This window comes from Megalobrama amblycephala, linkage group LG3 (assembly GCF_018812025.1).
Source record: "Megalobrama amblycephala isolate DHTTF-2021 linkage group LG3, ASM1881202v1, whole genome shotgun sequence".
Taxonomy (NCBI): Eukaryota; Metazoa; Chordata; class Actinopteri; order Cypriniformes; family Xenocyprididae; genus Megalobrama; species Megalobrama amblycephala.
Window position 1 is genome coordinate 38,949,227 of NC_063046.1, and position 27,320 is coordinate 38,976,546.

Below are 27,320 nucleotides of genomic sequence, written 5' to 3' on the forward strand. Positions count from 1 at the left end.
TTTCATTGAATTACGTTCAGAGTTGCGTGACAGTCAATCACTGATTGCAGATACAATAGAAATGAATGAGAAATGCCGTAAACTGAATCAAACCTGTCGAGCAATTGCCTGTGACTTTTCTTATAAAACAGCATTTTTTTCATTGTAAACCCTAAAAATAGATCAATCCAAAATGAGTGTTTAAGAGCAAACATGTTGAAGATTAGCCGATGGGCTGTCGAGTCATTAAATGATAAGCCATTTCCTCACAAAAGTGGTTTATTCAGCGTAGAAAAGCCTCTCCTCCATTGACATCCATTCAAAAAAAAAGAAAAACACCTCTTATCTCTTTCCCTAAGTACTGCAGTGTTAGCAGGCGTTATGCTTCAGCTAAGGTTGCAGGCTTGCCTTCAGTTTTGCTAGAAACGTCCAGGCAGGTGTTTTGGAGCTAGTTAGAGATATACTCTGCAGGACAGTGGCCCTCCAGGAGCGGAGTTTGACACATGTGCCTTACAGTTTATATGTAGTAGGCAGGGGTTCCTAACCACGTTCCTAGAGCTTGCCCAACACTGCACAGTTTGCATGTCTACTTTAACACACCCATTTTAGGTCTTGGTGTCTCTACTAATGAGCTGATGATCAGAATCAGGTGTGTTTGATTAAGGAGACATGCAAAACATGCCGTGTTGGGGAGGCTCCAGGAATGTGGTTGGGAACTCCTGCCTTAAAGTACTACTATGAAACTTTAAGGGGTAAATAACGTACAAAGATGTCCCTTTAAGGTGCATACTAGTGCCTAGAGTGGATACACAGTATGTAGTAGTACCCCTTAAGGTACTAAGACATCCCTATAGGGTACCCAATCCTGTTCAAGGAGATCTGCCTACCTACAGAGTTCAGTTCCAACCTTGCTCCAACACACCTGTCTGTAATTATCAAGTGCTAAAGATCTTGATTAGCTGCTTCAGATTAGCTGTTTGATCAAGGTTGAAGCTGAACTTTGCAGGAAGGTAGATCTCCAGGAACAGGATTGTGCACCACTCCTTTAAGGCTAGTGCCCAAGCTGTTGCAACACCTAAAAGTAAAATTTTTGCACATTTATTCTAAGAGTGAAATAGACTATGCAATGAAAACGAGTATGTGATATGATTCTTCAAAAAGAGCAAACAAGCAAAAGTGGTTCAGCACACACACTCTCACCTTTCATGTAGAAGTATTTGTGATAGTAACGAGCCCCAAGGTCTGCATGCTCTATGAAGTAGTTACTTTTTCCCTGGGGCTGGACGTGGCTCTCCCTGGGTTCCTCTAACACGGAAACAGCATCGTTGGGGCTTTGAAGACTCCTCCACCTGCACCTGCTGTGCAGGCCAAGCCCCACGCTCTCCTCGCCACCCATCTCATTCCGAAAGTGAGGACAGCTGAGCAGGAGATCATTATCGTTCCCATCTCCTTCATCCAGCAAAGACTGCTCTACATCCTCCGAACTACTCCCACTTCCCGTGCTGCCCCCTCCACCCTGAGAAACTGAGGAAGGTGTGGATTGTGAGAGCGGACGGAGTTGAGAGGCAGCTGATGCACCAGATGTGATGTTCTTCTTGCGCCCAATGCTGTCCCGATTGGTGGCAGCCTCCGACAGATCAAAGAGGATGCTCTGTACGTCATAGTGTGCAAAATTGCGCACCCAAGCACCGCCTGGGACTTGTTCACAGGAAAACTGAGGGGCCTGTGGAGGGGATGGTTTGGCCTTCTTACTGAGCCCCTCTGGTTTCGGGGGCTTGACCGGTTTTGAAGTGTCTACTGCTGGAGAACAGTTTCCTTGATACAAGCCGTCCAGCTCAGGAGGTGCCTCTTGCAGCCCCAGAAGAACAAACGGATCTCTGAAGCGCAAGGCATTGGGACTGAGAGTGCCTTGTTCTTCGGCTCCAGGATCTACGGACTGTGTCTGTCGCTCCAGTGAGGAGAGGCTGCCGTATTCCCGGTGGAGGGACTCTCCCTGCCCCGCAGTCCCAGTTTTGTCCCCCCCTGCTCGAAGCAACTTCCTCCCGACCTGCCCTGTTGAATCCAAATCGCCAAGGGTGACGTCACTGTTGCTGCGCTGCATTATGTGTCCACGACCCACTGTCCTTAGATTCAGCGCAGCTGCATTGGGTGTGACGCTGTCACTGTTTGTTCCCTCTCCTTCTCTCCTGGGGGGGCCATTCGGCCACAACTCGTGTCCGCACGCTTCCACCATCCTGCTTGGGGTCAAAACTCACTCTCGCTAGGGGCGGGCGTGGACTCTGCCTGCGGAACTTGCGGATGAAGAGATCGTCTGACTGCATGACGCCCTAATGATTTTAAGTTGTGGGAAACTCTCACTTTTCAGTTGCCCTTGCAGAGCACCGTTCGATAGGTTCCCTCATTCACTAAAATATTCAGAAGGGCTGAGCGCAACCTTCTGCCTTGGAATAAAATAACAGCCGCACAGGCTCCAGATATGATTTCAATCTCTCATTAACCATTTTAAATTCTAATACACAACAGTGCTCTAATCATTAATAATATTTATAGGCCAAACCCCAGCAGATTGTATGTGGATTGATTGAAGTTGGACCTCCTATTGACTCCCAGTCGGGTTTATTCTGAGTCAGGTACACCTCGTCGAGACTCTCCGTTCATGGCCAACCACAAGCTCTTTTCCCTCAGGGACCACGGCTGCATCCTTCACTGAATTCCTGAAACACAATGACATGTAGGTTATTTATAGTTTCTACATAATAATAGATGTTATATAAATAGCATTTGTAAATTACACTTTATGCTTGGGCTGTATGTCAGTACATTAGATGCTGTTGGAAATTCTGCTGTTCTGTTTATACTTTATTATGTGAAAAGATCTGTGTGGATATTAGTGGTAACGGCTTTAAAGGGTTAGTTCACCCAAAAATGAAAATTCTGTCATTTATTACTTGCCCTCATGCCGTTCCACACCCGTAAGACCTTCGTTAATCTTCAGAACACAAATTAAGATATTTTAGTTCAAATCTGATAGCTTCGTGAGGCCTCCATAGGGAGCAATGGACACTTCCTCTCTCAAGATCCATAAAGGTACTAAAAACATATTTAAATCGGTTCATGTGAGTACAGTGGTTCAATATTAATATTATAAAGCGACGAGAATATTTTTGGAGCGCCAAAAAAACAAAATAACGACTTATTAATGATGGCCGATTTCAAAACACTGCTTCAGGAAGCATTGGATCATAAATGAATCAGTGTGTCGAATCATGATTCAGATCGCGTGTCAAACTGCCAACGGCTGAAATCACGTGACTTTGGCGCTCCGAACAGCAGATTCGACACACTGATTCATGTGTGCTCCGATGCTTCCTGAAGCATTGTTTTGAAATCGGCCATCACTAAATAAGTCGATATTTAGGTTTTTTTTGGCGCTCCAAAAATATTCTCGTCACTTTATAATATTTATATTGAACCACTGTACTCACATGAACCGATTTAAATATGTTTTTAGTACCTTTATGGATCTTGAGAGAGGAAGTGTCCATTGCTCCCTATGCAGGCCTCACGGAGCCATTGGATTTCAACTAAAATATCTTAATTTGTGTTCTGAAGATTAATGAAGGTCTTACGGGTGTGGAACGGCATGAGGGTGAGTAATAAATGACAGAATTTTCATTTTTGGGTGAACTAACCCTTGAAGTTATTTATACACTGTAATAAATTTCCACCTTCTTCAATTTAAAGGTGACCTATCATGCCCCTTTTTACAAGATTTAATATAAGTCTCAGGTGTCCCCAGCAATATGCAATGTGTCTGTGAAGTTTCAGCTAAAAATACCCCACAGATAATTTATTATGCCATGTTATAAATGAGTTTTTGAGTTGAAGCAAAAACATGCTTGACTGAATAACTTTAGTAGCTTTAATAAGAATGCATTTCTTACTTAAATGCTGCTTTTAAATGCTCTGGCGAGGAGATAAACATGGCGGACTGTGTACTCAGCTAATAGTGTACAATAGCACAATAGGGTGGTTGTGTACACACATTGCCGACACATAATTATGTTCAAAAACAATATAAAAGTGAATTTTGCATTATAGGTCCCGTTTAAATTTCTCTCAAAAAGTGTTAACTTTCACTAGCAGTTGGTGAACCCTGCATAAGCGACGCATCTGTCAGATCGGCACTATGGGTCAGTACAGGGCGCAGCTCAGACACACACACACAGCTGGATTGTCTTCTTACCACTAACCAAAAAGATTAATAATCTCTAATCCAGCTCTCTGATGTGGTGAAACCGCCAAAATTAAAACTTTCCCTATTCTTGATATACACACACTGACATACTAATGATTTGTTTTAAAGAACTGTATAAGCGAGCTGTTTTGATCAAGGGGCTGCTCACAGTTAGAACAACGACAACAACAACAACAAAAACTTCAATGTTGTTTGCATGTTTTGTATAATATGCAAAAAACTTTGAATGTATAAATGTAGTTGTGTAATTGGTCATGTAATACCTGACACAAACATAAATGTAGTTGTGTAATTGGTCATGTAATACCTGACACAAACATAAATCTAACAAATAATGCACGTGTCTTGCAAAAAGAAAAAAGAAAAAATCATAGGCCTATCTAAACGCTAGCACAAACATGTGGTTGCTAAGGTAGAACGGTTTTCATTTTTATACACTTCCTTTCAGTCAAAAATAGCATACAGACTATGCCATACATCAGACCACATCCACCCAGCTGACCTGCACAATAGCTGCTCTGCTCACAGGAGGAGGGGACTTCCTGCAAACTTTGCCAATACATTGGAAAGTACTCATAAAATATGCAACATTGTTTGCCAGGTTTTTTAGCCCATATTGCATGATTTTTTTTTTTTTTTTAATGATTTTCTCACACTCTCTTTCAGGATCTCTATCTCTGCATTCTGGTTTGTTGGGGAAAGGAGGGAGAAGAAGATTAATATCACAGAAACATGCCCGATAACTTTGTTTTAATAAATTCATTCAGAGCTACAGTCTACTCTGTCAGATATAGTGTCTGTCACACATAAAGTTTGGCACATGTGCAATAGTTTATTCAGCAACAAAATTAAATCTCATTTAAATTATTATGGTGCCCATTGTTCAAATGACCCTGAATACTATGGAAAGCAGTTTTGTCTTTTAATGTCAACAGAGTTACTTGTTGTAATTCAATTTTGACAAGTAAAAATCGAATTCATGAGCTCTACAACTGAATTTGAAAGACTATTAAAAAAGCTCTTTCATTGAATTTTCAATGATAAAAACATTTATTAGCAAACATGCCGTTGTAGAGCTCTTGAATTAAAATACAGATATATGTTTTTGATCTCAATTACGACATTATGACTTTTGACTAGTAAAAATGGTATTTTGACTTAACATAATTTCTATTATAGAGCTCAGTCAAATTTCTACTTGTTTTCATCATATGGAAAACAAAACTGTTTGTACTGTATCGGTTTAATTTGTATCTCTTTCTTTCCAAATCTTGCCTAGGGTAGACGTTGTCATTTTTGGATATTGGCACACGATTTTTTCTGAGAATATATATTTAACATTCCTCCATCCATCCATCCATCCATTTTCAATGTAAAACAAAATACTACTGTACAATCCATACTTTGAGTCTAGCCGACTCCTGGAGATACAGCAAACTCAGTGTTAATGCCCTGCAGCTGCTTTAACTCCTGCTGCACAAGGACTCCTGCCTTCTTGGACTTACTCACTGCCCACAACGCTTTACCGCCTGGCCCCTATTAATATTCATGAGATGCAATTACCATAATGAGCTGAATAGAGAGCTCTAAAATACAATTCTGACTAGTAAGAATTACTATTGTAGATGTCTTTAATTACATTTTTACTAGAAATAATGAATTTGATTATATACATATTGCGATTCTAACTAGTCATAATTTCACTTGTAAAGATCTTAAAGGGTTAGTTCACCCAAAAATGAAATTTCTGTCATTAGGTACTCACCCTCATGTCGCCCCAAACATCCAGAAAGGTCTTAAAGACATTGTTAAAATAGTTCATGTGACTACAACGACTTTATTTAACAATATGAACTGTTGTCATATGCATTTGATGTGGTGAACGCAGTGCAGTATTGGCCAATGCTGCACACGTGAGCAGCATGACGCATGCATGTGACAACAGTTCATATTGTTAAATAAAGTCGTTGTAGTCACATGAACTATTTTAACAATGTCTTTAAGACCTTTCTGGATGTTTGGGGCGACACTCGGAAGCACTGAACTGCATTCACTACGTCAACTGCGTATGACAACAGTTCAAATTGTTAAATAAAGTCGTTATTTTTGTTTTGTTTTGCACACAAAAAGTATTCTCGTCACTTCATAACATTAAGGTTGACAGACAATGTGACTGTAGTCACATTGACTATTTTAACAATGTCTTCTGGACGTCAAAAGGTGCAATGATACTCTTGCCTATGTGTGGATCAGATACCCTCGGAATTCATCAAAAATATCGTAATTTGTGTTCTGAAGACGAACGAAGGTTTTATGGGTTTGGGACGACATGAGGGTGAGTAATTAATGACAGAAATTTCCTTTTTGGGTGAACTAACTCTTTAAAATTATTACTAGTTCTAATAATTCTTACTAAATTTAATAATTTCAGATATCTTTTTTTGACTATAATTCTGACTCCTCAAAATTGAATTATGACTAGTTTTGACAAATCATATTTGAATTATAGATATCTACAGTTAATTAAGTAAATTAATCATAACCTAAATGTCTTATTTCCATTAGACAGCTTGAATTTAGCTTAAATTTGAATTTACACATTCCTTACCTACTGCTGTTTCAGATTCTGATAACTGAATTCTGCATATAAGCCAATACAGATTCGATACCAGGACTGCTTTTTTTCTTAATGCTTTTTTTTTTCTTAGATGCTGACTACACAATAATTCATTATAAATAAAGAGAAAACTGAGTCTATGGCAAAAAAAAAAAAAAAAAAAAAAAAGTATATATACACACACAGTATATATACAGACACAGTATTGGATTTGTCTGACAGATATGACAACAAAGGTCCATATACATGTACATCCCAAGTCAAAACTGCGTTACATGTCTAAAATTGCACTACTGAATTATCACCAATAATGCTGGGACCTTTTTAGGATAAAATGGCTTGCCATCGAAGACACTACAGAATGCGTTTTGGTCAGATGTAAAAAGCACCTTATATTTCATAAACAAAGCAGAATATAGTTAGACACAAGCGAGGCCATTTGCAAAAAAAAAAAACATTTAATATGCCATGAACTTTGCAAAGTTTGGTAAACCCACCAACCTTTTTTACTTCACAATTCTGAGATTTATTTAAACGTCTGTGAGTCCTAGTTTTAGCTCCAGTAATGTTTAATGTTTGAACCTAATAAAGATAAATAAAAACCTTCAACATTAAATAGCCAGAAGTCGCTATAGGCCCTATCATGTTCCAACATTTAATCAATGGATGGCTCTGCTCTTCCACAGATGTCTGGGCTAAACCCTGAATATCCACTGACCCTAGAACCGCCCCGAGTATATCATGTCTTTCTCCGCATCGTTTTTGTGCTGATGTGCCGTTTCTTTCTTATGAGCATCCATGCACTACATTTCATCCAAATGTCGCTAAAAAAGAGGGCAGTATGGATGTGCATTGAGAGCTGTGTGAATGCAGTTAATAATCTGCCTGCCTTTGAACAGACTCATCTACCCTAAAACAAACCTATTATTTTTTTCACAATTAGTATCTCTTTACAATAACATGAGCGCAATAATAATTTCATAACAACAACAAAGGCTGCTCGCACAGATTAGAAAACGATATGAATCATTGGCTGCTACATTTCAGCAATGCCAACCGGAACAGGACGAAGTAACCAAATGAACAAAGAAGCAAATGAGCACATCCTTTCTCACTTACAGGACGCAGCTACTGTCTTCATGCCGATTGCATCAGTGGCATTTGGTGTCACTCGCATCAAAAATAGCGGTCTCGAATGAAACTCACCGACAACAAAGCGATGTCTGACAGCTGTCTAGTCTGTTTTTTCCCTCGCGTAATTCTTGTCGAACTGACGTCTTTTATGCTAAACCTAGCTCGACGAATATGCCGTTTTTGCACAGCGACTTCCTGTGATTTGCAACCTCGAGAACAGGTGCAGTGGTGCAGCGAGCCCTTCCGATGCGCGCGCCAGTGAGGCTCCAATACGCGAGCACTGCGGTGATGTATTTTAAAGGTGAACGACGAGGATTTGACGGTTTCATCTCTCTCTCTCTCTCTCTCTCTCTCTCTCTCTCTCTCTCTCTCTCTCTCACTCACACACACACACACACACACACACACACACACACACACACACACACACAGTACAGCGAGTGTCCTGATCTTATTTCACACTCCTCTCTTGAAATAGACGATTTTTTTTTCTGCAGATTTAGGGGCAAACGCACACTGAGCAAACGCAGCAGAATCTAATGCCAGAATTTCCAGTGCTTCTCCGTCATATATGCTATTGTGAAGGCCGAAATGTTGCACTAAATAAATAATTCGCTATATATTGTGGGCAACATCTAAACGAATCGCCTATAAGGGTCTATTTATGAGGACTAAACACTTGTTATTGTCAACAACAACACTTAAAACGGTGTCAAGTCTGTTCAAATCAGGATTCCACGGAATGACAAGATATTATCAAATAAATGAAACATTTAGTGTGAATTGTGTTGTGCATTTGAGAATTTTTTTATTATTATTTGTACAGTGTCTGTTTCCTCTTTCTGATATGGGAAATAACTGAGACCCCATTCTCACTCCACATATAAGTTTCAGTTTCACTTCCAATTTTCTGACATTTCATAGTAAATTTAGAACAACTTTTGTTGGTATTATCATTTGAGACTGTCACATTTGCACAAGGCTTTTGTCAACCTACTCGGGTGCTCTATTGTACAGCCTAATCATTGGGCCTTTTTTCATGTGGCATATTTCTTTTTGTCATTGATGTTTACACTATAAAACATTTAGGATGCATTATAAAACATCCTAAATATTTAATAATGTCAATATGATTATCCAGCAGCCTCTGCATTCTCTCAACTGTTTTTCACTTTCAAGTGCATCACCTGTTAATGTGTTTTTTAAGTTGCACATTCAAGCATGATTAATTGGTAGCTGAAAATAGGTGCAAATTTAAAACGTCTCTGTTAAAACTTTCCACTTTACCACAACCCCAACTAGAGTAGTTTTGTTTTAACTTGTGTAGGAGAGTTATATTATTCTTATACAAATGTATCTGTTGAGAACATTAATATGTAAACGAGAGAAATGAAACAAATGTATTCTATTTAATATTGTTTAATCAATTGCATTTTATACATAAACAGCATTGACAATTATTGTCTTTTATTTAAGAATCTACATGTATATCATTGCGAATTGGCAACTAAAACAAATTTGCAACTGGGCAGAAAGGTTAATTAATTGTGCAGGAAGATGTGCACAGCTTTGTTACCTCTCTGTGTTATCCTTTTTTATTTTGTTTGGTTAAAAGCTATATTTGATTTAGAATGAAAGATCTACCACTCAACTTGTAGGGTCAGTGCTGACTAAGTAATTTATACACTGGCAAATCTGTGGAAACAAACATGACAATATTTCATTTTATTTATTTATATATTTAGCCGAAAACAGTTTTTAGATATGAAAGCTTGTTTCCACCATGGAATAATAATAATAATAATAAAAAAAAAAAAAAAAAAAAACATAATTGCGACTTTTTATCAATTCTGACTTTTTTTCTCACAATTGTGTGATATAAAGTCACAACTGTAAGGTATAAAGTCAGAATTGCGGGACATAAACTCGCAATTGCGAGACATAAACTCGCAATTCTGACTTTTTTCTTGCGGCTGGGAGTCTGTATCTCGCAAATCAGACTTTTTTCTCGCAATTACGAGTTTATATCTCGCAATTCGGACTTTTGTTGAGTTCAGAATTGCATGATATAAAGTCGTAATTGCGTTTTATAAAGTCAGAATTGTGAGATATAAACTTGTATTTGTGAGAAAAAGTCAGAATTGTGAGATATAAACTTGCAATTGTGACTTTTTTCTCGCAATTCTGACTTTTATTGAGTTATGAAGACAGAATTGCGTGATATAAAGTCGTAATTGCGTTTTATAAATAATATCACAATTCTGAGTTTATAACACGCATGCAACTTTATAAATCGCAATTGCAAGTTTATATCATGTAATTCTGACTTTATAACTCTCAATTGCGAGTTTTTATCTCACAATTCTGACTTTATAACTCAAAATTGTGAGTTTATATCAGGCAATTCTGAGGAAAAAAAAAGTCAGAATTGTGAGATAAAAGTCGCAATTACCTTTTTTTATTTTTTCATTCAGTGGCGGAAACAACCTTCCATACTTAGAGGCTCTTGAATATCTCAATTTAAAATAATAATAATAATAATATAAAAATAAATTGTATAGATTTATCTAAAAGCTATATTTATATTTGTAAATGGACCTGAAGCTCTTACAGAAATAAATTAAGAAATTAAGTAAAATGACTTTAATTAGCTGAATTTATTACTACAAATTCTAAAAACACTTAACAGCATTTACTGAGGATTTGTTGACTAAGGGAATGGAAAGTAGTTTACTACTAATAACAGGATGTCTATTTGCTGTGTTATAGTATAGATTTATTACACTATACATTATAACAAATTAGTATGCAGTCATTGTTTTTTTCACCCCTGTATTTCATACAGTATATCCATATTTCAGCCAAACCGTAATGCTTTTGAAAATTGCAATGACCCATAGGGGCCTATGTAAAACACTTAAACCATAGCATGTTGCTGCGATACACGGCTTGCTATGATGCAGTGTTTCTTACAGTTTTAAATTCCCTGTATGCAGTGAGAGATTAAAAAGAGAAAAGGTACTGATACTAGGGTGTCGGACTTTGCCAATGAGAATTGGCGAGTGGAATTTTCATACGCCACATCCCCCAAAATAATGGTATAAAAGGAGATGGCGTGCATCCACTCATTCAGGTTTGTCCTGAGGAGCTGAAAACATGTCCCAGCCACTGAAAACATGTGTTGTTCCTTTCATCAGGGATACAATAGTATCCAAGATGTTCCCTATCTGTCAGTGTCTTCGACGTTGTATCGATTACTGACATTATAGGGGTCCCTATGGAAAGCGTCACAACAACTGAAACAAGATTTTGGCAGTGCAGATGGCAAGCTACTGCGGTAACAAGTGCACTCACAACGTCGTAACCTTCCCAATGCCCCACATAAGCCGTGTAGTCCTTCGTACCACAGAAGGAACAGAAAGGACAGTAGTTACAGGTCACTTTAGCCGGTCTTTTGACCTTTTCACTCTTTTTTTCTTCCTCCTAGGAAACCACATCCTGCCCGAGGATGGACGTGGAGAATACATCACATGGACTTACCAACCGGGAAGTAACACACGTGGAAGTCCCTGCAGTAGCCCATCACTAGATGTTGTTGAGTAAAGTCATTATTTAGTTTTTTTGGCGACAAAAAGTGTGACTGCAGTCACATGAACTTTTTTAAATATGTATTTAGCAGCTTTCTGAGCATCTGAAAGTGTTAATTGTCTTGCTGGCAATAAAGGTCTCACTGAGCCATCAGATTTTATCAGAAATATCTTAATTTGTGTTCCGAAGATGAATGAAGGTCTTACGGGTGTGGAATGACATGGGCGTCAGTAAACGAAGACACCGAACACTGAAGGACTGTGAGGGAAGTATAAAACACAAATGAGGATAATTAATCAAACATAGCTGACACATATGAACTAATAATGATGGTAACCAAGTAGAGAGATGAGTGGCGGGAATCTGAACAAAGACGACACATGACAAATGAAAACAAACTGAAAGTCCATGACAACTAAGACAAACCAAACGTGACTGTGACAAGAACAAAATAGCTAAAATTTTTTAGAATATTATAATAAATCCAAAAGCAAAACACGCAAAAAGAACTAGGGAGTGGAAATGGCAAATGAGCTAACGAGTGGTCCTCTGCAGCCATCTACTGGTTATAGTGGTGATTTCATGTCATTTTCAAGACTGTCCTCCAAAAAAACGACCCTACAGGTCGCTTTTTAAGCACCATATTACGACCTATATTTCGTTAGCCTCATAGCATAATTGCCCAGATCATATTTCAAAGGCAGATATCACAATTTGGCCAAAAAATGAATTAGGCAATTATGCTATGAGGCTAACGATTTACGTTTTGAAGTCATGCGCCCTCTAGTGGGCGTAAAAATAATGACAGTGTCGTGTTACGTCATGAAATGACGTATGACTGTCATTACCAATCAAAATGCGTGTTCATTTAAATGCAATGTCTGGACTTTTTACACCATTTCTCCTATTTATTTTTTATTAATGACTATACCCATCCCACCCCTAAACCTACCCTTAGTGATTTATAGTGCATTTACACTTTATGAGCACGTGTGCCCTGGGATCGAACTCATGCTCGCATGATCACATGATTGCATATTGTTATTGCAATGCTCTACCAGTTGAGCTACGCAAAACCTGAAATATGACGCAGATAAAAGGGAACAATGCATTAAAATGAAAGCAAATGCTCCTATGGGTCGTATTTCATGAATTAAAATGAAAGTGTCCTGTTGTCGATAGAGGCGCCACTTTAGTAAACGCTCCTATGGGTCGTATTTCAGGGAAGTGACAAACGACCTATATGGTCGTATTGGTTGGAGAACATGTTGCATTTTCATGTTAAAAGTGTGTTTGTTTGCCACCAGGTGACAGAAATCTCCATGAATGAAAATGAGACATTTAGATCTTCTTTAAAGTTAATTACTGCACAAACGTAGAGGTAAAAAATAATAGTGTTTAAAACATTACATGTGTTGAAAATCTTTTTTTTACCCACACATTGCCAATCTAGACAATTAAAGTAATATAAAATTTGCGTATATTATTAATGAATATTAAAGAATATTAGCTGGTTATTTAAAATGATTAGAAATTAATTCAATATTCAGGAATAGTCTGAATAGTTAGTGTAGAACCTACTCTTTTGTTTATGCCTACCCTAGTATACAAACAATATATTAAATTATTATTTTATTACCCTCATTGGAGGCTGAGCCTCCCTAATATTGAACTTCTAGAATCGCTCTGGTTGTGGGTTTGTTTCAGAGAGGCTGTTTGACTCTGACCGTCACCCTTATTATAGGGGCTGCTTCCTTTGACAGGAAGTGATGTGATATGCCGGTTGACCTTTATGTAGGCTGGGAGAATGAAACTGTCATGCCATCCTGCATGGCCTAGAGAACAAGGTGAACTAAACTTCCGTGTCTATGTGTAATTTCTCTCCACTTTGTTTCCTCCATGCTCATAACTTTTGCACTTTTTAATATATAAGCATACAATGCTGAATACTGTTTGTTCTGCAAAGTTGATTTTTAACATTTTGAATACGTTTTTTCTGCATAAATCATTGCTTTAAAGGGTTAGTTCACACAAAAATGAAAATTCTGTCATTTATTACTTACCCTCATGCCGTTCCACACCCGTAAAACCTTAATCTTCGGAACACAAATTAAGATATTTTGGTTGAAATCTGATGGCTCCGTGAGGCCTCCATTGGGAGCAATGGCACTTCCTCTCTTAAGATCCATAAAGGTACTAAAAACATATTTAAATTGGTTCATGTGAGTACAGTGGTTCAGTATTAATATTATAAAGCGACGAGAATATTTTTGAAGCGGCAAAAAAAAATAAAAAATAACGACTTATTTAGTGATGGCCGATTTCAAAACACTGCTTCATGAAGCTTCGGAGCACAAATTGAATCAAATTTAATCATGATTCGGATCGCGTGTCAAACTGCCAACGGCTGAAATCACGTGACTTTGGCGCTCCGAACAGCAGATTCGACACACTGATTCACTGTGCTCCGAATCTTCCTGAAGCAGTGTTTTGAAATCGGCCATCACTAAGTAAGTCCTTATTTTGTTATTTTTGGCGCTCCAAAAATATTCTCGTCGCTTTATATTATTAATATTGAACCACTGTACTCACATGAACTGATTTAAATATGTTTTTAATACATTAATGGATCTTGAGAGAGGAAGTGTCATTGCTTCCTATATGGAGGCCTCACGGAGCTATCGGATTTGAACTAAAATATCTTAATTTGTGTTCTGAAGATTAAGGTTTTACGGGTGTGGAACGGCATGACGGTAAGTAATAAATGACAGAATTTTCATTGTTGGGTGAACTAACCCTTTAATCGCCACCATTAACCTGTATATTTTATTATGTTTTTCATGTGGATAAACAAAACACATTTGTCTAACGCTAGACTATGACTCTGTTTACACCTGCTATTAACATGACGCTTGTGTGATACAATCACAAGTTGTCAACCAAGACAGTTATCACGTGTCTCAAATGCATATCCTGTGATCACTTGGGATTGGATTTAGTTTATGAGAGGATCTTTGATTTCATGAATACAGCTCTCCTCAGAAGTTTACCAATTGTTTCACAAGACAAAAAAATAACAAAATTTACATAAAATTATCCTGGTCAAAAGTTCAAATGTGTATGGTTTTTATTATTGTGTGTTGATTCCTCCAGCATACTGTACTTCAAGTCAGTCTGTCACTGCAAGCTGATATCATACTGAAGATGTTCTGTGAATTATTTAGCACATATTGATCTTGATGATTTAAAGTGCACTTTACATTTAATTTGGACATTATTACAAAGCACACTTTTTAAAAGAGTACTTAAGTCAAGAAAGGGTAATCTTTAAGTGGCCTTTTATTTAATTAAGATTTAAAGTACACTACAAATACACATTCAATGTAATTAAGTACACTTCTTTTTCACAAGGATCCTGAAATTGTGTGGTTCATTAGTTGTATCTCATTTCTCTGTGCTTAGAGAACAGCCCAAGTAAAAAAAATTGCTGCCACAAGTTCCCCTGGTACTTGTGCAAGGTCACCCCAGTGCTTGAGGCAATGCTGTATTTTTAGCATATGACACTGAACACTAAATAAAAAATAAATGCTATTTTGTGTTCAGTGTCAAAAATATGGTTGCTCGACAAAAATAGCAGAGGACTGACAAAAATGTGTCCATAAAAAAGAGTAGTAAATAACCATAAACTTGGAAGGACAAAGAGATGACTAAAACATTATTCAGTTATTCATGAGCAAACCATCAGGCCACATTCAGGATATGCTTTAAAAAGTTTTTTTGCTCCTCCTCCAAAGCAAGCTTGAGAACAAGAACAAACCTCAAGCAGGAAGTTTACAACTTGGTTCATAAGTTTGAAATGATGTGAAATGTGTACAAAGACACAGATAAGAGACATCAATCAGACACACTCACTCCGCTTATTTGAGAAGTTAAACGCAACATATTATCCAATTGGAATTTAAAGCTGCTGAATCTGTTGGCTGTATTTGAAACGGCAGGTGTTTTATGAGTTTTGTGTTTGTATAACATAAAGAGGAAGAGGAACTTGTATGTCAAAACAACACAATGGAATTAAGTTGGGTAATACAAATGAGAGTATTTTATTCTTTCTGCTACTATTGTTAGTTTTTTTTTCTATGTTTGAGTTTAGGCGACTTCCTCTGTCTATCTGTCCATTTATGCATCTGTCCATTTTTTTCCACTGAAAAGAAGAAGTATAGCAGCATACATATACACTTCACTTTCTGAACTGAACTTTACAAATAATATAATTAAGTGTGAAAATGAATTTAACTTATTTTGGATGCATGATAATAATTAAATGAAAATGTATTAGTTTAAATGTATATTGAATTTACTTACAGCTTTTTTGAACCACTTAAGTAGGACTTGAGTACATCTTTATATGTAATTTCATAACTTGTCTTTGAAATACAGTGTGCTATTGAATGTACTGACAAGCATTTATGGTCAGATAAAATATACTTTAATGCATTTTTATTTGAATTTAGATTACATGCATTTCTATATAGTATTCACACATTTGTAATAAAGTTGTAATTAAGTAAAATATATTAACTTTAAATGTAATATTTAATAACACAGTACAGTTAAAATTATAATCAAGTACTTTACATGTGCTTTACTATTTTAGTCATTAGTCATACTATTTTACGGTTTATTAAAACATGATTTAAAATGTATTAATCTGACATTATTACAAAGTGCACCTTCTAGTGTGTTAAGAACAGTCATACAGTATATTAAATTATCTTAAAGTACAGTTTTTTAAAAAAAAATATATATTTTTTAAGATTTTTATTACAGGTGCACATTCAATACAATTAAGTGCACTTATTTTTAACAAGAGTAAACAATATATGCTGTATCCTGTATTATTAACAACTCGTGTAGGTTTACAAAAACGCCTCCCTTTGGAGCAGTCTGGTGATGATTCATAATCAAAGTAAATAATGTTTTTTTTTTTTTTTCCTACAAATGTAAAGCTTATTTTTTAGTATGGGTAGGCCTAATTATAGCTAATTAGCATTATATAAAAACAGTAGTGGTCTGTGGTATGTCCTCATTTATGTGTGTGTGTATGTTTAAGATGTCTACAGAAATGGGGTTTATTGCCCAAGAAGGCAGGAAGAACAACTGTTCTAATGAAAGAACAGAGAGACACACTCTCACAAGGAAAGATATAGTAAGAAGCTTTCCTCCATCACTACATCCATTATACTTCTGTTACACTGTCCACTCTGTCCATACTAATGTCTTTGCACCTGCGCCTGCTACAGAGCCTTTCAGCATCCTTCTTTTCCTACTTTACATTCTCCTCTCATCTCACTTTTTTTAAAACTAATAAAGTATTAGACTATCACTCTTTGAAATAAAGATCAGGAAAGGGGGTTTTCGCAGCAACGCCACATAAGAAACATTTTGTGTTCCGCAAAGAACCTTTCAGCGATCAGTTCTTAAAAGAGGTTATTTTTCTTAGTGTGAAGAACATTTTAATAATGTAAAGAATCTTTTTCCACTATAAAGAATCTTTTGTTCTTCATGGAACCATCAGCGTCAATTAAGAAACTTTATTTTTAAGACTATATGTCATCATATATTAGTAAAGAAATGATCATCTGCCCTTTAATTTTAATTTTATTTTTAATTTTATTTTGAGAGTTGCATTTGGTAATGCATGTGGTAATATTGGTAAACAAGCTTTTTTTCAGCCTGCCTTAGAATTGGAAGATATGGAAGATAGGGTTTGGAAACGTCTTGTCAGAAGTATCACCTCAATGTTGTGATTTTTTCAGTTGCATCTCTTTGGCTAAATACTGTAAAAGCACATGTCATTTACGTGCTGAAAATGTAGGACATGAGGCACCAGGAGTGCATTTACAAATTCTTAGCTTATGAATATTAATTAGGCCATGCAGACATTGCTTGATATGACCTTCCTAGAGTGCCCATTCGCTTGGCCTAATTAATATTAATGAGCTAGAGGTAAGCTGAGGCCTGGGCTCATTCTTCTAATATCAAGCTCATTTGAAATGTCCATCAATCAGCTAGGTCCAGGTTTCATTTATTTGCTTTTTCCAAGGAGTTTACAGAGTGTCTGCTAAATAGCACGTGTGACCTTTCCAACATGATTGCACATCGCGGAGCTGTGCGAGATGAGCGTTTGTGGTTAAAAAGTATACACATTTTTATTTGTTTTTTTTTTATTTTATTATTGTTTGACCGATCATTTCGCTAGACAAGACGCTTATTCCTCATCTGGGATTGTGTTGAGCCCTTTGAAGCTGCATTGAAACCGAAACTTGGACCTTCAACCCGCTGAACCCCATTGAAGTCCACTATATGAAGAAAAATCCTGGAATGTTTTCCTCAAAAACCTCAATTTCTTAAGAAATTAAGGTTTTTGAGGAAGAAAAGAAAGAAAGAAAGAAAGAAAGAAAGAAAGAAAGAAAGAAAGAAAGAAAGAAAAGTTATTATCAGGAAATTTTAATTCTGAAGTGAACTAATCCTTTAAAAATTAGACAGTTAATATACATCCTGTTTAACTCTTCCTCGCGTTCAGAGATTTGATGTATTAGACATCTCCAATATGTTAGTCAAAGAGGTCTTCATCTGGAAAGAATCTACTGAGTACAAACAACTGATTAACATCTTACACTCTGAATCATAAACATCTTAAAGATATTTTCTTAAATGTTAGTTTTAAATCTCACCAGCCTCTCTTCACAATACAACACAGTTTTAAGTGGCTTTTTAAGAAGATCCATTCATATAGGATCTAATTTGAAAGCATAACAACTGAACTAACCCTACAGTAAGTACATGAAGTTACTTAATGAGTACTTAAATGTATAATTACAGTGTAACAAAGAAATCTTAAATAAAGTGTAACCCTTTATTTTAAGGTGACATAATTGCATTGTATTTACTCAAATAAGTACTGAGTAATATTAATTAAAGTGTTAGTTCACCCCAAAATGAAAATTCAGTCATTAATTACTCACCCTCATGTCGTTTCACACCTGTAAGACCTTCGTTCATCTTCGGAACACAAATTAAGATATTTTTGATCAAATCCAGTAAAATTTTCAATGCCCGGAAAGCTAAAGACATATTTAAAACAGTTTGTGTGAGTAAAGTTGTTCAACCTTAATATTATAAAGCGATGAGAATACTTTTTGTGCGCCAAAAAAATAAATAAAAATAAATAAATAACGACTTTATTCAACAATATCTAGTGAAGGGCGATTTCAAAACACTGCTTCATGAAGCTTCGAAGCTTTACAAATCTTTTATTTCAAATCAGTGGTTCAGAGCGCGTATCAAACTGCCAAAGTCGCGTGAACTATTGAAATTTCGAAACACTTATGACGTAACAAAGCCTCGTTCACTGAAATCACGTGATTTTGGCGCTCTGAACCACTGATTCAAAACAAAAGATTTGTAAAGCTTCGAAGCTTCATGAAGCAGTGTTTTGAAATCGTCCATCTCTAGATATTGTTGAATAAAGTCATTATTTTCTTTTCTCGTCACTTTATAATATTAAGGTTGAACCACTGTAGTCACATGAACTGTTTTAAATATGTTTTATTCGCTTTCTGGGCACTGAAATAGGAAATGACCTTGCTGGCAATGCAGGCTTCACTGAGTCAACGGATTTTATCAAAAATATCTTAATTTGTGTTCCGAAGATGAACGAAGGTCTCACGGGTGTGGAACGACATGATGGTGAGTAATTAATGACTGAATTTTCATTTTTGGGTGAACTAACACTTTAACTACATGTACTTACAGTTATGGTTAGCATTTGATTTAGGGTTAGTTACTTGTAATTATGCATACTTTACTGTTATTACTATAGGAAGTACATGTAGTAACATGTAACTATGTCACCTTAAAATAAAGTGTTACCAAAGTTACAATTTTGGGCATTTATATTTTTGAGGAAACAGAGAAACAGAAAGCAATAGGAAGTTGCAAAAAAGACCATGAGTCCGAACTCAAACACAAAGTGCTGTTGCGATATATGGCGGAGCTCTGTTCATAAGGCTATGGCTCCAACAAAATGTTAAATGTTTTATATATTGAATATTATAAATCATTAATATTTATCACATTGCTTTTGACCAGAGTGATTTACTGAAAACAAAATGCAGACGATGAAAAGTGAACACTAGTCAGCTGGATTAGCGCTTGTGTGTTAGTCCTACCCATTGCCTATCTGCATGGTCTTGCATGGTCAGACTGTCTATAATTAAGACTGTTGTTGTTGTTGTTGTTTTATGGAATATTGCAGTATTTATTATTCATAATTTCATAATTTGTGCCTCATGTGCCTCATAATTGGTGATCAAAATAACTTCCCCTCCCTCTTGCAGCAACATCACTTCTTCTCCTCTCTGATGACGTGTTTACTGGCGTGAGGGCGGGACAACCTGTCACTCACATGAGATCCACCAATAGCAAACCACAACCATCCAATCAATTCCCCATGGTCAAAATCAAGTCCTGCACTAAATTTTTTTTTGTTCCAGAAGCCGTTTCACCTGCACATATGTCACAATAGGGAAGAAGCGACTATCGCAAATTCCCTTTTTAATGTCGACTTTGAACAAAATAAACTTTTTAGAGAAACACGATCTTGTAAAATAGGGATGTCCTGATCAAGTTTTTTTTTGTGCCCCAGATCTGATCCAAGTTATTGAATATTGAATTATCCAAAGTATAGGGATGTGCAGAGTTTCTCAGGGGCAGGGGCAAAAAGGGACAGATTTGAGTTCTTTTTTTGCAACTTATCACGCTTGAGTGGTTTCACAGCACTTGAATAAATGATAGCGTGATCATATACAATAGCGCAGACAAAGGATGACAGAAAAAAATCCTGGATGTTTATATATAGGCCTATACATCCCAGAGATTGTAGGATATTTTTGTGGCTTCTCAAATGCAATCTGTCTCCCTTACTATAGCTCTTAGGGTATATAGAGCATTAGGACATGCATCTACATCAACATAGCTTCCCATCATTTGGGTCAAAGCATTTAATATTTAAGTGTTCCATTTTAACATTACGCTATATTTAGCTTCACTTGCAAGTTAGAGCAGGGCAGCGAAAGTGTAATGGAATAAAAGAAAAAGTACTAAATGTATTCATCCACTTTTTTTTTTTTTTTTTTTTTACTAGTTGTGAATAATGTTTAAGTAATTCTCATTACCTCACACTGTCATATGTCTGAACAAAGGAGTTTGTCTTTGCCAAAATTGATCATTACATTTTTGTTTTCAGAGTTAACATTTTCGTTCATTTCTTTGCTCTTCTTTGATGGTGATATTTCACACAGCAGTTGGTGTACGTGGCATTAAAGCTCTGAGTTTCCCACAGACACTCAGAGCACTATCATTGATTTTCGGCTCTTCGCACCAAGGAAATGCTAAGACATACACATACTAATGTTGAATGCTGTTTTTTCTGCATTATCATTTGCTTGAGAATGTAGTGCATGTTTCATGTGTAAACATATATGCAGACCTTAGATAAGTCTGTATCTGTGTCTAAGCACAAATATACAATGGCAACATGATCTCATGGTGTATTTGAATGTATTTCACCACACATACAGTACATCTAATTGTTTACACCTTACAGACCTTAATCCTTAATTAATCTATGATTATTTAATTCATGGAATTGATCAGGTGATTCTGCTGTATTTATGATCAATACGATTATGTTTTCAATCACATTTATTTCATTCTGTTGTGTGTGACTTTTGGTGCCAGATTGTTTGAAAGACTGCATCATTTTAAACAAGACAACATTATCAAATTTGAAATGAATACATTTCTGTAATTGTTTAACTATTAATTATATTCTTTGAATATTTTTTGCCACACATCCTCATATGTACTACTTTGGTACAGCTTTTTTGGGGATAATTCCATAAGTTATAGTGATTACACTGTTACATCTGTTACATTTTTCTTTACACTGTATATTTTTTGAAGAAACGGTTAGGGTTAGGTTTAGCGATAGTGTCATCTACATAATGATGTATTGCAACAATAATGATGGTTATTGTACATTGAAAAGCGGTTTAGTTTAGGTTTGGGGATAAGGTTATGGGATCTAAAATATATAAATATTTATGATATAAACGATTCATAAATATTTTACATTTCTGTATTAGTAATGCTGCTTACATTTTATATGTCAGTGTGGCCATTTGTTTGTTTCAAGATCTACGCAAATGTACAAAAAGTATGTATTTAATTTATTAAGTAAGCAATAAGGTACGAGAGGCTGTGCTGTATCGTGAATAAGTCACGGCTGAAGGCATTCTTACCCCTTCAGCCATGACTTATTAACGATACAGCACTAGCATCAAGTACCTTTTTGCTGTTATAAAGCGGTTACCACACAAAATTATGCAACTTTCATGAATTAAACTTTCACCAAAAGCCTTCCTTCCACCCGAAAAAATAGTCCCTGACCATGAAAAAAAAACAGAAGTTACATTTTCATGCCATTAGAAGGCGGCAAAAACTGTCTTTATGAGTGTGTCAGTCAGTAGCGAAGACTTTTAGATTGAAAAGACTGAACTGTTGTGAACACGGAACAAGATGTAACTGACAAATGCTTTGACTAGCGCTGTCAGTCAAAGGAAAACCCCATAATTGTTAAAAGGACAAGATAAAACATCAGACATTTAAACAGATTTTTTATTATGAATATAGGACTGACCTGAAGGAAAATGCTAAATCTGAATGCTGGTAATAAACTCGCTCACTCGATCTCTTTCTCACAACACTCTTCTACATAATACAGTAAACATTTAGAACAATATCAATTGAGAACATACAGTTTACGTTGCTAAGAGTGGTTGCTAAGGGTGTTGTGTAGTGATACACAGAACCGTTGGGTGATGTCATATCGTGAATAAAACACAGCTATTGACCAATCAGAATCAAGGACAGGAACTAACCGTTTTATAAATATGCATTAAATTATACATGAGCAATATCACACGAGTAGCCGTGCGATATGGCTGTATATCAGCACGCTGTGATTCGTCCATAGGCCGTAGGTAATCACAGCGTGCTGATATACAGCCATATCGCACGGCTACTCGTGCACTCCTACTAGGAGTGCTGTTATCACTGAAATATCGCATGGCTATCAGCCAATCAGATTCGAGAACCAGACAGAACTGTTGTATAAATACAAATATCAACTTGTAAACAATTAGACCAGGCTGAAAATGGATGTACATCAGTATGCTATACATTCACTATTCACTCTGTATGTCAGCATCACAAAGCTGAAAAGACATGGCCAGCTCCCTAGCACAACTTTAAGCACTGAAAGTAAAAATTGGCAGTACTGGTCCAAGCGCAATATTATAAGAGAACTTAAGCTAACAGTTTGAATTACAATGATAATTTCTGACATTTGTCATTTAGCCCTTCATAGGTTTTCAGTACCAAAAGGATGCGACTCTTGTGAAGAAGTGTGCTTAACTGTATTGAATATACACTTGTAGTGTACTTCAAATCTATTTTTAAAATACTGTACTTCCTGATATTATAATATTAATGAAATAAAAGGCCACTTAAGTGTACTTAAAGTGTTAGTTCACCCAAAAATAAAAATTCTGTCATTAATTACTCACCCTCATGTCGTTTCACATCCGTAAGACCTTCGTTCATCTTCGGAACACAAATTAAGATATTTTTGATAAAATCCGATGGCTCAGTGAGGCCTGCATTGCCAGCAAGACAATTGACACTTTCAATGCTCAGAAAGCTACAACGATGTATTTAAAACAGTTCATGTGAATACAGTGGTTCAACCTTAATGTTATGAAGCGACGAGAATACTTTTTGTGCGCCAAAAAAACGAAATAATGACTTTATTCAACAATATCTAGTGAAGAGCGATTTCAAAACACTGCTCCATGAAGCTTTGAAGCTTTACGAGTCTTTTGTTTCGAATCAGTGGTTCGGAGCACGTATCAAACTTCCAAAGCACACCCCCCCCAGTGGTAACCCATTGAAATGTCGAAACACTTTTGACGTAACGAAGCCTTGTTTACTGAAACCACGTGACTTTGGCATTTTGATACACTCTCCGAACCACTGATTCGAAACAAAAGATTTGTAAAGCTTCGAAGCTTCATGAAGCAGTGTTTTGAAATCACCCATCACTAGATATTGTTGAATAAAGTTGCTATTTTGTTATTTTTAATGCACAAAAAGTATTCTCATTGCTTCATAACATTAAGGTTGAACCACTGTAGTCACATGAACTGTTTTAAATACGTCTTTAGAAGCTTTCTGGGCATTGAAAGTGTTAATTGTCTTGCTGGTGATGCAGGCCTCACTGAGCCATTGGATTTTATCAAAAATATCTTAATTTGTGTTTGGAAGATGGACAAAGGTCTTACGGGTGTGAAACGACATGAGGGTGAGTAATTAACGACAGAATTTTCATTTTTGGGTGAACTAACCCTTTAAGAGAGTACACTTTCATTAATGTTTCTTAACACACATAAGTACACTTTTAAAACTGCTCTGCGTAATAATGTCAAATTAATTTTTACTTTAAAGTACATTTTAAATAATTATTTTATAATATTTTGTCATGCTTTAAGGAAGCAGTTATTTTGATGTGTTGACATAGTAAAGCATGTGTAAAGTACTTGATTATAATTTTTAACTACTGCGTGATATTTGATATTACACTTAATATTTTTTGAATGTTCTAAATTGTAACTTCATCATTTACAAACGTGCAATTACAAACATATTTAAACACAAGTTACAATCGAAATTATATTAAAGTATATTAGTTTACCACAAATGTGTGTCAGTACATTCGGCAATACACTGTACACCATATTTCAAAGTCGATAGAAGTAATTATGAAATTGCATGTACTTATGAAAAAAGATGTACTTAAATCCTACTTAAGTGGGTCAAAATTCAACTAATTTCATTTAATATAATTTAAACTACAATACATTTTCATTTAATAATAATAAAATGCAATTCCATAAAAATACATTGGAAGCAGGTTCCACTTCACATACTATAGATAATTTATAAGTAATGATTTCAACCAGAGTCGCACCTCCAGGCAAAAAAACAATCAAATGAAGCCAACAAGCACATGTGTTATTGTAGCACCTGATAAGACAGGAAGAGAAAGGACTTCTCTTTGCTAGCATCAACACATCACAGCCTAATAAATGTGACAAGGTGCAAGATGCCATTGTGCAATTATCCACATTATACGTCAACTGCACAGGGTCAAGTGGTGCCATGAAAAGCCATGCCGTCGTACCCTTTGTTGTGCGTGCTTACATAAGATTTCTGTCCTTCCTATTCTTTTATCGCTCTGTATTCCACTCCCTCCATTCTCATCTATTATCAACGTATCCCTAGAGCCCAGAGAATAACCCTTCCCCCCATCCTACCAAGCAAATGAGAAAGAGATTGATAGAGACACTACAGTGCATCTTGCATTTTCCTTGCCACCTTGAACACCATCAGCAGCAGAGGTTGCGGAAATAACTTCAGTGCAAATCATCTCTGCAAACTTCCCAGTCCTCCTTTTTATGAATCCACACAAATAAAATGTGCAAAAAACCCTTACCTTTTTAGTCTGTTTTTCTCATTCTCTCATATTCTTTATCTCCATAATCTCTTGTCTATCATCTAGCGCACATCCTCAGCAAAGATCTGCAGTGGCTCGGTGTCTGTGTCGGAACAGCGGTCTGCGCGTGTGAGCGCGCGTGTGCATGTATGCGAATGCAAGCCAGCAATGACGTGCAGACGTGTGAAGCTAGCAGAGCACAGTTTCAACCTCAGACATCACTTCCTCTGCCTCACAATGTGTTTCCCTTTACTGTGTTGACACATCCTCTTCTCTGTCTCTCTCTGTTACTTGTATCCTTCACACAAACCACACATGCAAGCGCAGAACGGGATGTACACTCCTAAATATAAAGGTTCTTTATTGGAATCTGTGGTTCCATTAAGATCCCTTAATTTAACATTCATGGAACCTTGCACAAAAGTGGAAAAAGATTCTTTAGATTATTAAAATGTTCTTCACACTAAGATAAAAATGGTTCTTTTGGGAACTGTTCACTGAAAGGTTCCAAAATGGATCTTCTATGGCATCGCTGTGAAACCCCCTTTTGGAATGTTTTTTTGTTTATAAGGGTCTACAGCAAGATGTGCAGTTTTAAATGAACAGTCAAAAAAAAAAAAAAAAAAAAAGGTTCTTACCTCCCAGTTTTCATCTCAATTCCACATAAACGTTTCAATTCATGTTAGCATTTTTGTTATCTCTCTCTCCCAGTGAAGGCTGTTTTTCTTTCACCCAAATATGTCAATGCAAGATCCACCCTTGACAGCTTGCCCTGAGAAGCTCACTATGCCCCCATACAGGGGCAGGTTGGATTGCTCTCCGTCTTTTTCTGCCCCTCTCTAGCATGCTGCCTTTAATACCCATTCACATCAAACTAAAGCCGACCCCTTCCTCCGCCCTGCATACGCTATTGCTCTCCACCCCCTCCTGTGTTTTCTCTCCTTCACCCTCTTGCTTGGATCTCTCTTGCCCTCTGGCTCCTCAGCCTCCTCCTCACTGTAGCTACAGTAATCCTTTTTCTAGACTAATGGATGGATGATTAAAGAGACTAGATTAGTATGGAATAGAAATGATTCTTCTCCTCTTGAAGTAAAGGTTCCAAAAGGGTGTTTTTGAACCATTTTTGAGTTCCTCAGAAAAAAAAAACAAAAAAAAAAACTGTTAATAATTCTTAAAAGAACCATTTATTTCTTAGTGTGAAGAATCTGTTTCCACTATAAAGAAGCTTTTTTGAAATGGAAAGGTGGTTGTTAAAGGTTTTCATGTAACCATCAATGTCAATAAAGAACCTTTATTTTTAAGAGTGTATATACGCAATTCTCTTTTTGTACTTGTGTGTGCGCATAACCCTAAACGCTTCTGACACATGTCAGCACACACATACGCAGTCGTTCTCTTGTGATGTGATATAATGACTGGGAGAGGCTCTCCTCTAGGTTCATTATTACAGCAAGAGGTCTCTGCTATGGCTTGGCCATCTGGCAGCAGAATGTGGGGTGACCCTCCCTGATACTAACTGAACACCACGGAAGTAGGGGAGGAGTGATTTGGGGGGTTGGTCGATGTGTCACACACACACACACACACACACACACACACACACACAAAGCCTTTTTGTTTGATTCCCAATTGACGATATTACTGTAAAAAAGAAAAAAGGAGAGTATGAGATCTTGTTGTTGGTTCAAAAAATCTTCAGAAAGGTGTTTTATAGATTATGTCAATTAAATCTTTATACATTTTCTTATTGAAACCTTGCAGATGAACAAACCACGATCAGAGCTCTTCTGGAGCTGCGCTGTTATCCTTAAAACTAAAAAAAAAAAAGCTGAAATAAAATTACATATAAATGTTAGATGGAAAAACTAACTGCAAAATGTTTAAGCTGAAGTACTAAAATTACTAAAACTAAAACTGAAATAAAAATAAATTCAAGCTATAAAAAACGGTAACACTTTATTTTACAGCGCCGTAGTTACACGTTACTACATGTTCTTACTATAGTAATAACAGTAAATTATGCATAATTACAAGTAACTAACCCTAACTGTAACTCTATAGTAAGTACA

General features: G+C 36.4%; 1 protein-coding gene across 6 annotated transcripts in view; it reads right to left on the reverse strand.

Annotated features, from left to right (window-relative positions):
- The window catches only part of zmp:0000001168 (signal-induced proliferation-associated 1-like protein 2), a 65,343-nt gene extending 39,223 nt beyond the window's left edge, over positions 1–26,120 (reverse strand). Inside the window, exons 1-2 of one of the 6 annotated variants that reach the window (XR_007183942.1) lie at positions 25,252–25,682; positions 1,180–2,693 (exon numbers count right to left, since the gene is read on the reverse strand). Coding sequence is in view for 5 of the 6 variants with exons in the window: in XM_048183234.1 (XP_048039191.1) it covers positions 1,180–2,212 (1,033 nt within the window). In the remaining variant the exon portion in view is untranslated. Of the gene's footprint in view, positions 1–1,179; positions 2,694–7,973; positions 8,198–25,251; positions 25,685–25,889 lie in introns of those variants that run through there. The other 5 variants (XM_048183234.1, XM_048183233.1, XM_048183238.1 and 2 more) reach the window with 5 other exon arrangements.
- Positions 26,121–27,320: the final 1,200 nt, after the last annotated feature.